Source organism: Sturnira hondurensis, unplaced genomic scaffold (assembly GCF_014824575.4).
Source record: "Sturnira hondurensis isolate 20B ecotype Veracruz unplaced genomic scaffold, ASM1482457v3 Scaffold0003801, whole genome shotgun sequence".
Classification (NCBI taxonomy): domain Eukaryota; kingdom Metazoa; phylum Chordata; class Mammalia; order Chiroptera; family Phyllostomidae; genus Sturnira; species Sturnira hondurensis.
This window is the reverse complement of record NW_028076432.1, coordinates 6410664-6428589: the sequence shown is the minus strand read 5'-3', so window position 1 is coordinate 6428589 and position 17926 is coordinate 6410664. Positions and strand designations below refer to the sequence as shown.

The 17926-nt window shown below is 35.1% G+C and overlaps 1 protein-coding gene and 1 non-coding gene across 16 annotated transcripts in view; one reads left to right on the top strand and one right to left on the bottom strand.

The window, feature by feature from the left end:
• Positions 1–17926, top strand: part of PICALM (phosphatidylinositol binding clathrin assembly protein) — a 120246-nt gene that overhangs the window by 59220 nt on the left and 43100 nt on the right. For all 15 annotated transcript variants that reach the window (XM_037042891.1, XM_037042890.1, XM_037042893.1 and 12 more), the window contains exons 5-8: positions 6867–6960; positions 9490–9601; positions 11133–11239; positions 13458–13499. In XM_037042891.1, coding sequence (XP_036898786.1) covers positions 6867–6960; positions 9490–9601; positions 11133–11239; positions 13458–13499 — 355 coding nt within the window. The remainder of the gene's footprint in view (positions 1–6866; positions 6961–9489; positions 9602–11132; positions 11240–13457; positions 13500–17926) is intronic.
• LOC118984801 (small nucleolar RNA SNORA27) lies at positions 13831–13944 on the bottom strand. Its single transcript, XR_005065989.1, has one exon. It is a non-coding gene; the product is annotated as a small nucleolar RNA SNORA27 (small nucleolar RNA).

Sequence of the window (17926 nt, the reverse complement as noted above, 5' to 3'; positions counted from 1 at the left end):
TATCCATTCCAACTTTTCACTCCCCCCCCCCTGCCTGGTACCCCTATTCCCTCTAGCATCCCCCACCACCACCCTTAGTTCATCATGACTATGGGTCATGCATATATAAATTTTTGGGCTGCTCCATTTCCTATACTGTTCTTTTTTTTTTTTTTTTTTTTAAGATTTTATTCATTATTTTAGAGGGGAAGGGAAGGAGAGAGAGAGAGAAATATCAGTGTATGGTTGCCTCTCGTGCATCCCCTGCTGGGAACTGGCCTGCAACCCAGGCATGTACCCTGACTGGGAATCAAACCGCGATCGTGTGGTTCGCAGGCCTGAGCTCAATCCACTGAGCTACACCAGCCAGGGCTTCCTATACTGTTCTTAACATCCCTCTCTATTTTGTACCGACAAATCTGTTCTTCTTAACCCCTGTACCTTCTCCTCTTCCCCCCCTTCCTTTTCCCAGCTGATAACTCTTCAAATGATCTACATATCTGTGATTCTGTTCCTGTTCTGCTTGTTTGCTTAATTTGTTTTTTAGATTCAGTTGTTGATAGTTGTGAATTTATTCCCATTTTAATATTTATAGTTTTTATATTCTTTTTCTTAAATAAGTCCCTTTAACATTTCATATAATAATAGCTTGTGATGATGAACTCCTTTAATTTTACTTGTCTGGGAAGCGCTTTATCTGCCCTTCAATTCTAAGTGATAGGTTTGCTGGATAGAGTAATCGAGGTTGTAGGTGCCTGCTTTTTATTACTTTTTGCCAGTCCCATCTAGCCTGCAAAATTTCTTCTGAGAAATCAGCTGACAGTCTATTGGGAACTCCTTTGTAGGTGACTATCTGCTTCTCTCTTGTTGCTTGTAAGATTCCCGCTTTATCTTTAACTTTTGGCATTTTAATTATTGGTCTTGGTGAAGTCCTCTTTGGGTCCAACTTATTTGGGACTCTCTGTACTCGTATGTCTATTTTCTTCACCAAATCAGGGAAGTTTTCCTTCATTATTGTTTCAAATAAGTTTTCAGTTTGTTGCTTTTCCTCTTCTGAAACCCTTGTTTTTCAATTGTTGGTACATTTAATGTCCCAAAGGCTCCTTAGTCTAACCTCAGTTTTTGAATTCTTTTTTCTTGCTGTTCTGATTGAATGCCTTTTTCTTCCTTATGTTCCAGATCATTGATTTGATTCTTGGCTTCATCTGCTCCATTGTTGGTTCCTTGTAGATTTTTCTTTATTTGACTTAGTGTAACCTTCATTTCTGCTTGGGTCTTTTTATGCTGTTGAAGTACCCATGAGTTCTTTGAGCATCCCAATAACCAATGTTTTGAACTCTGCATCTGATAGATTGGTTATCTCCATTTTGTTTAGTTCTTTTTCTGCAGTTTTGTTTTTTTCTTTCATTTGTGCCATATTTCTTTGTCTCCTCATTTTGGCAGCCTCGTTGTGTCTGTTTCCATGTATAGGTAGAGCTGCTATGACTCCCTGTCTTAGTAGCTTGTCCTGTCGTAGAAAAGTGTACTTGTAAGTTGTTTTGGGTGGAGCCTTAGGTAATTATCAGGATTAGGGAAACCATGCCACTGCTTTCTGTCTCTATAGTTGGGGAGGCTTGGAGAGGGGACAGTGCTGCTGTCTCACCTCTGGAGTTTTGCCCAGTAGGAAGTTGTCTGCTGACATTTGCCCTGCTGTCAGTCACTTCACTTTCTCCTTCTATGTTACTGGTGCCCTTCCATCTGTTACATTGGTGCTGAGTCCCAGAGTGGGTGGGTCTGCGTTAGTCCTGTGTTTGTTTTGGCCCTTTAAAAAGAGTCTCCTGAGAATCCTGCAGTTTTTTCCGCTGTCCCAACCCCCACTGGATTTTTAGCCTGAAGTTATGAGGACTTACCTTCCTAGCACTGGAACACTGGGGTGGGTGGTGGTGTCTGGGGCTGGGATCCCTCACTCCTGAGGTATCCCTCCCGATTTTTATCTGCCACTTGGTTGATGTGGGACCACCTGTCCTGTGTCTCTATGCCTCTCCATCTCTCCACACCTTTCCTCATGTCTCTGCCTTCCTACCTGTCTGGGTAAATATGGCTTTTTTAAATCCTTGTTTGTCAGACTTCCATACAGCTCAAATTTCTGACAGATTTGGGTGATACTTGTATTTTAGTCTTTGTAAGTTTTGCTCTAATTGTCTGAAGAAGCAAAGTATATTTACCTACACTGCCATCTTGACCAGAAGTCTGGCTTTTGTTTTTTAAAGAAACTCTTCTACAGAGTGCACTTTTCTACACCAAATTGATCCATTATTTATATTTTTATTGCATATATTTATAGATTTAATACTTTATATTTAAGATTTTGATTCCTATTGGAATATATCTTGGTATTAGAAAAGTGAGGTGGAGCTCCACTGTAGTTTTTAATAGAAATATAGTATACTCAGAAATCAAAATGAATCATTACTCAGTAATGGTTAAATGACTTTTTATTTATATATTCAGTTGTCCCTTGTAGAACATGAGTTTGAATGTGCAGGTACACTTTTACACAGGTTTTTTTAACATTAAATATACCCTTGACCCTTTATATTCCTGCTTTCAAATCCATGGATGTAGATGGTCCACTGTACATGTTGTTCAGTGCCATTTTATAGAAGGGACTTTAGCATCTGCGGGTTTTGGTATCCATAGAGGGTCGTAGAACTAATCACCTGCTGATAGCAAGGGACAAGTTAAGTTGTTACTGTTTTCAACTGTGTATTTTTTGGTGTCCCTAACACATACCCCCCCTCCATTGTTCAAGGGTCAGTTGTACTACTTTTTTTTAATGTTTGGCAAATTCTTAATTATTTTTCAAGAATACATCGACATTATTTCTTTGAGGAAGACTTATTTCTTAGGTTGTATGACACTCTTACATATGGTCTTACCATATTTATATCTTCAGGACTTTCCACTGTCTAAACATCGTAGATGTTTAATTGTTTTTGAAAAATATGACTAGATTAGTTTGTAAACAGTATATTAAATCGTTTGATGAAAAATGAATTCAATAAATTGCCTGTATATTTGTCTTGTTGGTTGGTTAAACATTGGTCTCTTCATTTTCTTTATTTTAATGTTCTGTTTTTTGGTGGTAGTAACTTACATTGAATTATCTTGAATTCTAAATTGGTACAGTTCAAAGTAACAAGACTGTTATATAACAAGCAGAGAAAAATTAATCCAAGTATCTTATATGAATAAGGACATGGATAGTTAGACTTTAACCAGTTGCTGTTGTAATTTGGAAGCAAATACCTGGATTTAATTGTTACCTATTTAAGAAGTCATAAAAACCTGTGTTTTGCATGGAGTATGAATTGTCATGCATTAGGTTTGAATTATGTTCTGGTATTTGGGTTTGTGAATTTGAATTTTTGAGGTCTGTTATATAAGTATGTGATAACTGTTAAGATTCTTCTTAATTATGAAATTTAAACTTCTCTGGGAAGAAATGATGTGGAGGCAAATGAGAAGTATCCCTACAGTTTCTTGCATAAGTCACTGGGGTATGTCACTGTTTATTGGGAAGATTTTTTGGCAGTAGTGTAAGTTAGGATGTAGTGCTAAAAGTAAGGATTTAGTTTTGGAAATACTAATTTTGAAATACCTGTAATTTGTACAAGTTGAGATATCAGGGAAGCAGTTGAACATACTAACTTGGAACTTGGAGAGTTCTAGCCTAGGAATATAAATTGTTGATGGCAGTATGCTGATTGCTGCCTTGGGAATGACAGATCACCAGGGTCGTAAGTGTAGACTGAAAGGAGCAGGCCCAGAAACACGTTGAGATACTCAACATCTATTTTAGAGGATGGAGAAAGGAGAGGAGCCAACAAGAGAAACTGAAAAAGTGATAGTGATGTAGGAAGAAAGCAAGGGGGGGCAGGAATATGGGATGCTAAGACCACTAGAGTATTACAAGAATGAGGAAAACTTGTGAATGACACTAATAAGTCTATTCAGATATTGTTAGACAAGTACTCACTGCAGAAGAAACATGGAATTTCTAGATGACCTGAACTAAAGAAGTCTAACTGTGTACTATGGCTGGGTCTCATAATGGAATGAGTTGAATAATGAACAAAGAATGAGGAAATGGCAACTCTTGAGAATATGCTTGGCTCTACTCGGGAGTATGAGATCAGTGGTGGTGGTATGTGTGTGTTCGTGTGTTTAAAAAATGGTGAGTCTAGTGACTCGGCCTGCATGTTTATGGGAATAATCTAGTATAAAAGGAAATACTAATAAGTTGCATTGTTCAATTTGGTAGCTACTTGCCACATGTGGCCATTTAATTTTAAATTGATTAAAGTCAAATAAAATTTAAAAATCATTTCCCAGATTGCGTCAGCCAGCCTCATTTCAGATGCTCAGTAGCCACATGTGGCTAGTGGCTACCATAGTGAATGGTGCGGTTATAGAATGTTTTCCTTTTTCTTTGTGGATTTTTTCCATTACCATTTATCCCCACTATACCTTATTCTACCTCCACTCACCTCCCTCCCTTCTGCTAGAACATTTTTGTCATTGCTAATAGTTCTCTTGGGCAGTGCTGTGTTAGAGAAAAAGAAGACAACCAAAGGATTAGACCCAGAGGACCTGTGTGAGTGGTATTTACATTTGCTAGAAAGAAACAGACTTCACTATAATAGGAATAGAACAGGTAGTTGTAGTTTTGGTGGCAAGAGGACCAGACAGTCTTTTTGTTATTTTCTATTTCTGAATGAAATATTTGGGGAGTTAAGTGCTAAGAGTTTGCGTGTTGGGTGTGGGGAGGCAGGGAAAGGAGTGGTGGGACGTTTGAAAGTATACTAGAAGAGGAATTCATTAGAGAAGGCTAAGAGAATTGCTGGCAATGCTGAGTCCCCATTTGAAGTTGATGAGTAGTAATTTATTACAGTTTTTTACCACTTTGTTCAGTTTTGTGGTTTTCTTTACCAGTACTCAGCTGCATGTTACAGTCATGGAGGAGGTAAAGGCTTGCTCACTCAGGATTGTGAATTTGTCAGGTGACTGCAGCGGAAGAAGAGAGTACAACGGAGTTAAGGGATATTTTCAAGGGAGTGATTATAATCATCATCTTTGGAATTCTAAACTAGATGAAGGAAGTAAAAATGAGAAGAGATCAGTGTGGATAGTGGGGGGTTGATGCATTGAAATTTATGTTGAGGTGGAATAGCTTTTGCCATGAAGATAATTGACAAAGGCTGCTGGAAGGTTAAGAAGTCATTGTCATAGTCTGAGGTGTCTGAATTTTGTCTTTTTTCATGGTTTTGGTGTGGAGTATTTGATGTGACTTGGGGACAGTAAAGTCAGGATCTGACCATGGGAATGGGACCTGAGGGACTTTGAAATCAAGATGTTGGATTGGTCATCCATGTACATGTTGAAGTTAACCAAGAAAAACTGAGGAGGAATTCAAGGTTTTTGTAATGGAGGAAAAGTGACTGGTAGGTAGAAAGTGACCTCAGGAAGGTTAGAACTAAAAGGGAACTAGATGATAACTCATAAAATGAATGTGTGAGATGTGTGTGAGAGTAAAGAAAGGATTGCAAGGAAGGAATAGTGTCCTTACTCCAAACCCCAGTAGCCAGTACCAATCAATGTAGTTTAATATTTGAGAAGTTAACTTGTCACATTGGGGAGAATTATTGGACTAAAGCTGGTCAGTAGATACCCACCCAAGTTAGTCCAGTGTTTTTAAATTCTGTTGTGTGTCACAAAACAGTATTGTTGCTTTTAATAACTTAATTTTTTTTCTGGCTTCTGGGATTGTGATGGAAGGGCATAACTCAGGGTGGAGCAGCTGGTTATATAAGTATGGTCTATTTGTAAACTAGGGAAAGCTTGCACACTTTTTGAAAGTATTTTTCCAAAATTCTTTAAAGAATTCTTCCTTGTTATTCTTCCAAAGGGTTCTGAAAAGCACCATTTTGAAGTCTCATTTATATAATGACCCTGCCACTGATTGGTTCTCTGAATGTAGACAGTCAGTCATATAACCTTATAACCTAAATTGTCATCACCAATAAAATGGGGTTTTTGTGAGGATGTGAGAAACATAATCAAGTCCTTAATGTGGAGCATGATACATAATAAGCACTTAATTTTAGTTGTGTACCTTAGTCCCAGTACGTTTTACCTAGTCTTTTTGGTACTAGTTTTGTAAAATTCTAGTTTATTTGGCACTGTTAATATTTCTCTATCTTTAGAAATATCTAAAAAAAATATTTAAAGGATTCTTTCTTGGAATTATTTAACAGTATTTTATTTAAAACATTCCTTTTAGTATTCACTCATTTAGTGGTCAGATTGGAATGCCTTTGTAAATTGTCTTATTTTTTAGTAGTTTTAATTATAGTTTTCTGTATAACAAGCCATTGGTATTTGAGTAATCAGTAAAATACCTCAAATAAAGCAGTGCTCACCAAGACTTAAGTTTTACTGCTGGCCCCATCAGGTCCTAAAGTCCTAACATTTTAGTAATTTGATACAAATTATTATATTTGTAATTAAAAAATAATAGTAAAACTGCCTTTACATACATGAGTGGTGTGGGATCAGCTGATTTCCTTATGTGAAAAGTGCACTATAAACTTGGCTGTATAATGTAAGCTTTGATTTTCATTTCTCCTGTTTTAGATCAGTTTTTCTAAGTTTTAAATTTTGCACCTTGGTGGACATAAGTATTTCCTGTTTTTGTTCTGTATGATTTATGTGTGCTGTTTCGGGTTCAGTAATGACTTAAAAATGTGTTACATTTCATAGCAACTTGTTTCTGTTTAGAGAACCAGGTGAGAGTTTGAAATGTAGATTTAGCAGTAAACTTAATTGTTTCTTTTCTTAAAAAACAGGGCTGATGGAGTTATGAGGACAATGAACACAGAAAAACTCCTAAAAACTGTACCAATTATTCAAAATCAAATGGATGCCCTTCTTGATTTTAATGTAAGTTGTTTGCACAACAAGTCTTTATAATTTAAGGGTTTTAAAATTATAGTTAATTGTTCAGGTTTTTATTTTTAAATTTTCATAGACTTTAACTTTTCACACTACTATCCTTTTTGTGTATTTTCTGTAAATGTGGGCCCACGTCAAATTACTTTGTATTTTTATAGTTCTATAAAGTTACTCAGATTTGTTGGGTGGTGCTTCTCTAGCTCTAGAATTATAGGGTATATAGTCATCCCTCTGCATCCACAGAGGATTGGCTCTAGGACTTATCTGTGGATGCCAGAACTCACGGATGCTCAAGTCCCTTATATTTGCATGACCTACAGACACACTCCCAAATACAGGGTCTGTCTAGAAAGTATCCAGCCATGTAATATATAAAATACATTTATTGAAGAAGATGCAAAATACAAGAAACATTGTACATAGCCAGAAGTTGCAGGGTGGGCATAGTGGGGTGGAGTCACTTAGGTGATTTGGTGTTTTACCAGAAATCTGCATAAGATGTGCAGATTCAATCCCCTATCAGGACACATACCTAGGTTGTGTGTTTAGTCCTGCCTCTGGACACCTACAATTTCTAGTCTGGGTGTGAATGGGAGGCAACCAGTTGATGTTTCTCTCTCTTCTTTCTTCTCTAAGAGCAATGAATAAAATGTCTTTGGGTGAGGATTAAAAAAAAGTATGGCAATTTTATTTAGGAATAGCCAACTTAGTATTTCATTTCACTTGTCTGCTTTGTAGGAGTCAAAGTGTGACAATTACAAAGAAATAAAAGTCAGTTCAGATACACTTGTGGCATAGTTTTGTCGCTGTTGCTCAAGGGCATTGTGTTCATTGGAATTTTTGTTTTAATGACTATCGCTTGAACCAAATTGCCAGCTTGGTCCTTTGTTTTTAATGTGGTAAATATTATTTCCAAGTCTTTGGGGGACGGCATCTGTTTTGAAGGTTTATTTTAGAGCTTGGAAGTACAATTTAGTGAATGGAGCTGTGACAGTTTCATGCTGAAGTTTTTTATTTTATTTTATTTTATTTTATTTTATTTATTTATCTTTAGAGGGGAAGGAGAGAAACATCAATGTATGGTTGCCTTTTGTGTGTCCCCTGCTGGGAGTTGGCCTGCAGGGAACTGGCCTGCAACCCAGGCATGTGCCCTGACTGGGAATTGAACCGCTATCATCTGGTTCACAGGCCCTCGCTCAATCCACTGAGCTACACCAGCCAGGGCCTGAAGATTTTTTTTAACTCATCACTAATCAAAAGTATTCTGACAGGTGAAAGTTACATGAAATAGAAATTCAGTGTTTACAATAATATTAGAGCACGGCCAGGTTCATTGATTTACCATTGTCTGTGGCTGTTATTGTGATTTAATAACAGTTGAATAGTTGTGACAGAGACCTTATAGCCCACAAAGTCTAAAATACAACCAAGCCTTTTACAAAAAATGTTTGCTGACCCCTAGTCTAAAAGACATAGGAAACTGAGGTAACTACTAAGTAATATTTTGGTTTTTATAGAGAAGAGTCCACCCATGAAATTTGTTTGTAGCTTATATAATTACTTAACTCTCTTCAATATCTGTATTGTACGCTTTTCCGTGTCTATACTGTACTTAATTGTATGTAGTGATTTATGTGATACACCTATTGATCAGAGTTTTTCTGGGGGTTTTTTTTGTTTTTTTTTTAATCCAGAAGATAGATGGGAAAAGAACAGAGAAGGGAGGGACACTAAATTATGTGTGTGTTAGGTAATAGTATGTGTATCTGTACATTTTTCTCATAATCTAAAAAAGAACTTAAAGTTAATTTGGCTTATTCTTTTGATTAATTTATTGAGATAATAACATTATTCCTAGTATTTTTGATAAGATACATGTCCTTTTTTGTTACAGTATAATTCAATAGTAATAAATACTGATTCATGTATAAGTTATTGCACCAGGCTCTTGACACTCAGTATATCATTTAATTCTCCCAGTAACCAAATGAGGGAGAAATACTGTTATTGTAATCATTTTGAAGATTAGTTCATTTGTAATATTGAGAAAAGGTATATATGTTTTTAAACGTATCTTCTATCAAACTTTGCAAAGTGCCTTGGTGATTGCAGTAGCCATTTAAAAAATAGTTTCTGATGTAAAATTATTCAGTAAATTCATCATGACTCAGAGTAAACGTCAACCTAGAAATGGGCTTTTTTGCAATTAGAGGTATTTCATGTTGAAATGAACTTTTTAAAAAGACATGAGATATAGTCTAGGAATTTCAACAGAGTAATTTTTGTTTTCAACTGCTAATTTCAAAGCTAAATTGAATATTGTAGGATGTTTGTTTGCTTGTGGCTTCTGCATAAATCTGAACTCTTAAGATTTTTGCTTTGGCTATAACTGATTGCAAGATGTAAATGTCTTTTTCTTTAATATACCTAAATATACGAATTAACTATTTTTAATTTGAAGGAAGTCGTCATGTTTAAACATAAGAGTAGCTAATTTTTTTTCTTATTTTTCCCCAGGTTAATAGTAACGAACTTACAAATGGGGTAATAAATGCTGCCTTCATGCTCTTGTTCAAAGATGCCATTAGACTGTTTGCAGCATACAATGAAGGAATTATTAACCTGTTGGGTAAATATTGTTGTAGCTTAATGGTGTTTTCTTATCTTGTGTCATATGAGTAAAGAAAATTGTCTGAGTTGTTACTTAAACTTGCCTAAAATTTTATTGTAACAATTTATTTGGAGCAAAACATTTTATGTTTGTTACATATTACTTGTTACTAAATGATTAAATACTTTTACAACTAGGACATTTAGCTAAATGAACTTTAATATTTTTATACATCTTTGTTTTCTGCTGTTAAGTTTAATAATTTTTAGAAAATTTAAAATTAAGTTGGAAGTTTTCTGTTCTGGAAAAATCTCACTTCCTCATAATTTACTCGATAATGAACTTTAGCTATAAAATGATATTTTTTCTAACCTTAATTTAGTTAAACATTGACAATTATTTTCAATGCATTAAACAATTATTTTGAAGGTTGAGGTGTTTGGGGGGCATTTTAGGACTGTATGGTGCTTTATTGTGTATTCGGGGTACAGTTGATTCATGAAAGACAGGACTATTTTTCAACAAAAATAGTGTACTTTTTTTTTCAACAAATACAGTAAATTTTTTTAAATGATTTTCTTAACATTTTCTTTTTTCTAGCTTACTTGATTGCAATAGTACAGTATATAATTCATATAACCTACAAAATATGTGTTAGTTGACTATCATCCCTAAGACCTGCAGTCAAAAATAGGCTATTTAGTAAAGTTTTGGGGAAGTCAAAATTTATACACATTTTTTCAACTGCGTGGGAATTGATAACCCTTGTGTTGTTCAAGGGTTAACTGTATATGGAATGCAGTTACTTTTGCCCAGAAATGCTCTTTTATTTTTTTCCAGTAGGATTGGGATAGAGTAGATAAGTCTTCAAGTAGTGCCAAGGCATAAATACTAGATATCAAATGCATTTACTCCAGTGTGCTTGTTCTCCCACCACTCTTTTTAATTTTTTAAAGAATTTATTTGCATTTGGTTTTCATAGGCTGGAGTACCAGGAACTTAGTCGGGAATGCTTTAACCTGTTGGGGGGAAATGTGCATTTTTTTTTCATAAGTGAAAAATGGAGAGTTTTTCTTCAGAGTTTTGAAAGGCATGCATAGTCATCCATTCTGTGATTACTACAAGTTAAGCTCCTTACAGCTATTCATATATTAAGTGTAAATGAGTTTTTCAAGTGACATTTGGATATGAAGTAGTCATATTTGTTAATATATCATCAGTAAGAATATTTGGAAATAAAAGTTGGTGTTGTTGTAAATGGAGTGAAGGGTGATAGGTATTAACATGTAAAACATACTTAGGGAATTGCTTGGGAAGAAATATTGTAGAACAAACTGGTAATGTTACTAACGTCAAGTAGTTTTCCTGTTTTTAATATGGTAGTATTTGTATTTTAATTTGCTTTAAATATCTAAGCTATAATATAACGCTATTTTTTCTGTAGGGTGTGTTCTTGACACCTGTATGATCTCTTTGGAGCGCTTAGTACGTTTTTCTTTTTGAGGGTTATATTTCGATGTAAAAGTATTTTTACATCTACTTTTGGCAGAAAAATATTTTGACATGAAAAAGAACCAGTGCAAAGAGGGTCTTGACATCTATAAGAAGTTCTTGACCAGGATGACAAGAATCTCAGAATTTCTCAAAGTTGCAGAGGTAAACCGTCTCTATTTCTTAACTTGTTTTTTTGTCTGTAAGTGTGATTTTAAAGAAATCAATTATTATTCAAGCAAAAGAAACATTTTAAATATACCGTGTATATATTCAGTTCTGGCAGTAGGTTATATTCTTTTGTTGTGGTGTGTGTATGATATAATATTGGATAAAATATATCATATATTTAATTCAGTATTGACTATTGAAAGGTAAGCTATTCTAAAATTATCTATAAATTAGGTGACACACAATGGTGGTAGCATTTTTATGTTTGGAATTATTCGTGCATTTTATATTGTGCATAATTAAGGGCTGTTCTCATCTAATGTTAGTGCAAAAACCTTTTCTCCACTTCCATCTGGAGCCATGTTGTTCAAAATGTTTTGTTCCCCTGCGGCAGTGAATTTAGTATATTTATTATTTATCAGTGGTTATAAAAACCATGGATGTAGGCTATAGATAATCTAATTTTGCAAATCTGTTTAAGAAATAATTTTCTGAAGTTGTCACAGAATACAATTGTGATAATGCTTGCAGACATTATCTTGCCTGTACAGAGGCAGCTCTTAAAGTGTTTTTGTTTGTTTTTCTCTACCCTCTACCTATTATCACCAGAGATTCTTTACTAGGATAATTCTGGGAGATGACTAGGTTATAAGTGATCAGTTGTTTCAGTGAAGTTAATCAGGAACTAGCAAGTTGGCAATTTTATCATTATTACCATAGTGATATTTCATTCTACAGCAGATGATACAACAAGATGATGAGACCTTTGAAGAATATAGCTTTGTGTTGTTAATCAGCTGTTTTGTAAAGTCTACTGCAATTTAGTTTGAATTTAAAATTTCTTTCAAGGAGAAGTTAATGTTTTTCCCCCCCATTTCTTTAGGATCAGTCACATATTAAAAGCAGAAGCTAAAAGTTTAGGCTGTGATTTAGTAAATTCTTTAAATTAGTTTTAATTTGTTGACTTTTCCCTTTAGCCTCTAATGTCCTTTGCATTTGATAGTTACAGTTACTGACTTAGTTCTTATTTACCTCCAGATCTGCTGGTCTTAGTTTGAAATGGAATAGACCGCCCATATTCCATGAGATCTGAGAAATGAGAATACTCTCCTGCCCTAAAATATTTTTTCATGAGGCTGTCTTTAGGGTTGTAATTTCATTATGAAATCCTTCTCACGTTTCTAACCTTTTCAAATGTCTTTGATGGGAACAGATGTATCAGTTATTAATTAGCTATTAAGATCTTAGTTTGAATTCTTTCATCAAATTTTCTACTGATGTGTTTCTGGGACTGGTCTTTGAGAGGTTGGGAAAAGGAAGAGAGAATAATTAGAACACAGGTGGCAAACACAAGGCCCACAGGCTGAATCAGACCCTCCACCTTGTTTTATCTACCCTGGCACCTTGTTTCTACCCAGCAGCAGCGCCAGCTTCTTGCCCCTAATTAAGGAGTAGTTACATTTACAGAGTCCTAAAATTGCCTTTGGCCCTTCGAAGGTAACTGGGAGGCTGATGGTGACTCCTGGTGAAAATGAGTGTGACATCGCTGAATTAGAAAACGAAACATAGCCACAAGGAGGGATACAGTTTCTCCATTTGGGTACAGTGTAATGAGTAGGGAAGGTTTCTCTCTCTCTCTCTCTCTCTTTTTGTTGGAAATTATCTAGTGCCTGAACATTGAAAAGTATGTTTGTGATTGTGGAAACAGTTACATCCTGGTTAGATATCACTTGGCATTTATATAAAACCTGGCCTACTTGAGTGAATATAGGTTTTAAAAATTGTTATCTATGGTGATTGCCTAGGAAAGCATATTTTACAGAGAAAGGCAAAGTTATTGTCATCAGGTTTGTTCTTTTAACTTCTTTTTTATGCCGCGGGGCACTTGTTCATGGTCAGCCTTTTGCATTCTTGCCATTAGTGTTTTTCAGATTTTGGCAAAGTATAGGGGCTTAGAACATATGGAGATGGTAATTTAATAATAGTCTTAATGAATTTCCAACTCTAGTTTCCCTCCTGTTACAGCTTTTATAGCCATCAAATAACATCTAAGCCCTTGGAAATAGTGATATATTTGGAGATTTTTTTCTAACTTTAAAGAAGCCTATCTAAAATTATTCACAGTACTAGTCAAATTGTAATTTTCTAGATTTTATTTATAAAACATCTTTATTATAATTGTACTCATTAAATACAATGCTTCTTCTTACAGCAAGTTGGAATTGACAGAGGTGATATACCAGACCTTTCACAGGTAAGTGTGTTATTACAATATCAATTTACCATCTGCTATGTATTGCTAGGTGTGAAGGACACAAGATGAATAATATGCAGCCCATGCTGTCAAGATCAGTGTAATTTTTCTTGACAAATTTTAACATTTTGATGTGTTGATGATTGTTAATATAGAATGATCTACTCACCTCTTATTGGTGGAGCTAGGCACTTCTATACCGTTCCTTTAGTTTATTCATTTTAATCTATCTTTCCTGTCACCATCATTGTAAAAAGAAAGAACTGAACTTAGAGAACGGTATTTTAAAAACAAAATGTGCACTGTACTATTGATAGAGAAATTATTTTCAATTTGTTTCCTCTGACAGGATACAAGACAGACATCCACTTTACATGAGTTTTAAAAGGATATTTTCTTTGTCCCACTTGAAGATAGAGATTTATTTTATACAGGATTAGTGTTTCCTGTTTTAAACCTTCAGCTTTGGCTATTTGACTCAGGTAGGAGTGTTATATAGGAATAACCCTCAAAAGATGAAATTGGAAGAAGTGAGCAGGCTTTGTTCATCTGTTTGAGTCCTGGCTGTGCTGCTAGTTTGCCCTGTGATTTGGGGAAGTTACTCTCCATGGTTCAGTTTTATCATTTCTAAAATGGAGAATTTACAGTTCCTACTTCAGAAGGTAGTTGGGGGCCATTAAATGAGTTAACACCTAAAACAGCAGTAAGCATTCATTGTTAGCTTTTGTATTGTTTTTGTCATCATCATCTTTTAAAAAATCTAGGAAAGAAACTTTAAACCTGCATATTTTTTTCTGGCTTTATTCTAATCATTAAGGGGGTTTTTTTGGTTTTTATATTTTTAAAGTTCAATCTTTATTTTTTTTCCTTTACCATTTGGGCACCTTATAACCCGTCACCCCCCCCCCCCCATACCCAGCGGCTTTTTAAAAAAGATTTTATTTATTTATTTTGGGGGGGAGGGAAGGAGAAAGAGAGGGAGAGAAACATCACTGCATGGTTGGCTACCTCTCAAGTGCCCCCCACTGGGCCTGCAACCCAGGCATGTGCCCTGACTGGGAACCAAACCAGCAACCCTTTGGTTCACAGGCTGGTGATCAATCCACCGAGCCACACCAGCCCAGGTTTTTTTTTTTAGTGAGTGTTAAGAATGAAAGTACTTAGCATAAACTATCTTAGTGGCATTTGTATCACTTCTCTCCTTAATAGACGTTTACCTTGTTTTAAATTGTTCTAGGACATTTTTAAATAAGGGTTTCTGTCGTTCTCTTTGTACTTGTTCTGATTCATCATCCCTCTGATCTTCAGACCAAGAGTACACAATGGATCTAGTTATGGCTTATGTGTAAATAAAACACTCTACAATTGAGTTAGATTGACCCCATTAAGATTAAGTACATTATTGTGGGCTAAATGTGAGAAGAGTCCTTGCTGGAATGACATGGAATATAAACTGATTAGGCAGTTTTAGATTCCCCACTACCCCATTTGTCATGTCCCAGTCAGCTATCTTTTGTCATCTGTCTGTACTTTATCCATGGCATAAAGTACAGACAGACCCTGACCCTCCTCACCCTCCCTCCCTCCTCCTTCTTCATTAATGATCTCTAAGTGATTCAGAAATTTTTCAAAAGTGAACTGAAAGCTATTTATACTTCAGGGAAGACGGTGGTTGTTATCCACGAGAGTGGAAAGATTATTATTTGTTATAAATTGTTCTTTTTAAGATGTGAAGCATCACATTTCCTTCACTCTTTATAATGTGGGTTTGATTTTTAAAGACTAGCAAGATAACTGGGTTGGCCAAAAAGATCATTTTTTTTGTATGATGGCTCTAGTAGTGCTTAGTTGTCATTAACTTCATTTAAAACAATTTTGTTAGATTGTATTGTGACCGCTGTCATATCAGTGTGCATTTTAAAAAATGACCAAAATTGGTGGATTTTTTGTATAGCCATTTTAGTATTGAAGATGGAAGAAGACACACAACATTTTTGGTGTATTATGCTTTATTATTTCAACAAAGGTAAAAACTAAAACAAAAAAAGGATTTGCGCAGTGTGTGGAGAAGGAGCTACGACTGATTGAACATGTCAAAAGTGGTTTGCAAAGTTTCTTGGTACTATTGATGTCTTGGTGAAATAATTCTTTGCCATGGGGCTGTTGTATGCATTGGAAGATGTTTAGCAGCATCCCAGGCCTCTACCCATTAGGAGCAAATAGTGGAAGATAGCCCACATATTCAAAATACCCAAACCAATAAAATTATTGGTGAAAATGAAAATGTGTCTTTTATTTTACAGAAAAAACTAAATAGACTTTTTGTATTTAGGAGGGGTTTTGAAAATAGTTTGTGATTACTTATCCTAACTTGTAGTTTAATATTTGTAAGCCTCAATTTAAACCTTTCAGAAAAATATAAACTGTAGTTTAAATGACCACCTAGTTTAAGTTTTAATTTCGGATTCTGTAGCCTAGTAGTTAATATCCAGGCTTACAAATCAGACGTACCTTAGCCTCTGTATTGGCTCCTGGGTAAGTACCTTAATTTTCATAGTTAAAGCTTGTTTATTTGTAAATAGGATGTACTAGTAGTGTCTTTCTCATAGTGATTTTATACAAAATAGCTAGCACAGTGCCTCTCGTATTTTAAGAACTTTTAAAATGTTAGCTGCTCTCATCAATATTCTCTATCCCTGACAGTAGCTCTTGGCACAGTGCTTTATCTGCTGTTTGCATGTTGTTGGGGGTGGGTGAATTGCACATTCGTTCTCAGTTAAAACATAGAAATCAATTTTGCAATCTAATATTTTTGGCTTTAATTTGTTTTTTTACCATATTTGCTTTGTGCTAATGTGTGTGTGTGTGTATCATCATATATAGTCAAGGAAATTATTCAAATCATAATTGTTAGAGAAATTAGCTAGTATTGCTTCTTCCAGCTATTTGTAGATCTCTGTAATCCAGGAACTCTGTATCTCCATATTTGGGGCAATTAAATGCCACTGATGCATTTGCTTCACTTAAAATTAGTAGCAGTTTCTCCTCAGATTATTGAAAAGGGGTCCTTTTGAAAGTAATTAACTCTTTATATTAAGTTGAGGTTTGACCTATAGCCTGAGAGGTTTAAAAGCTAGTCTTTTTTCACATTTGAGGTAAATAGCTATTTTAATGAGGTTTGATAACTATAAACATTTGTATAATCAACACACCATTCAAAAATAAATCATTTCTATCACCCCAATTCTTGCGTGCCCTTCCAGTTATTCCCTAGTTTTCTGAATTCAAACCACTGTTTTGATTTCTGATAATTCTATCAGATCTTGAATTTTATATAAATGGAATCATGTAAGTAATTTATTCTTGTTTTGGGCTTCTTTTGCTCATCATAGTGTTTTCAGATCTTTCCAGGTTGAATATACCACTAATTCATTTGTTTTTATTGCCACAGAGTAATTTATTATGTGAATTTACCACAATTTTGTGTATCCATTTTCCAAATGATAGACTTTCAGATTATTTGCTACTTAAAACATTCTTTCTTAACTTGATCATTTACACCATTATAGACACCCCAGTTTTCCCCCCTTTGCCCACCTCCACCCAGCTTTTGCTCCCCTCTTCCCTCAAGCCATCACCACACTGTTTTCTGTGTCTGTGGGTTATGCATATATCCCTACTTATAACATTCTTGAATAAATCTTTTCTTGTGAAGACACATTTTTATGTTTCTTGGATGAGTAATTAGGGATGGATTTGGGTAATTAAAGTAGATAAAAAATCCAGATCCTTTTCCAAGGTGGATATACTCCCATTAGCATTGTATGAGAGTTGTAGTTGTTCCATATCTTCACCACCTTTTGATATTGCCAGTCTATTTGACATTAACCATTCTAATTGGTAAGAAGTTGTATCTCATTATGACTTTAATTTTTATTTCCTCAATGTTAGTCTACAGTTTCATTTATCAATAATTATTCAGCTCTGACCATGTGGCTCAGTCAGTTGAATGTCACCCTGCAAAGTGAAAGGTTGCTGGTTCAATTCCTGGTACGGGCGCATGCCTGGGTTATGGGTTCAGTCCCTGGTCAGGGAATGGGGAGTGTATGTGAGACAACTGGTCAGTGTTCTCTCTCACATCAGTGTTTCTTTCCCTCTCTTTCTCCCTTCCTTTCCTTCTCTCTTTAGAAAAATAAATAAATAAAATCTTTAAAATAATAATTACTCAAAAGTTACTCTGGAGTACTTATTAAGTACCAGGAACATGTTCAACAATATGTCTAGCTTTTAAGAGTATGGTTCTATTTAAAATTCAAGTAAGTCGAATGTTAAATACTTGCAGGATCCTCTTAAAGGTTTCATGTTTCCATAGTCTTGATTTTTATGTTTTTTATTATGTTTATTAATATCCCTTACTAGGCCATGCT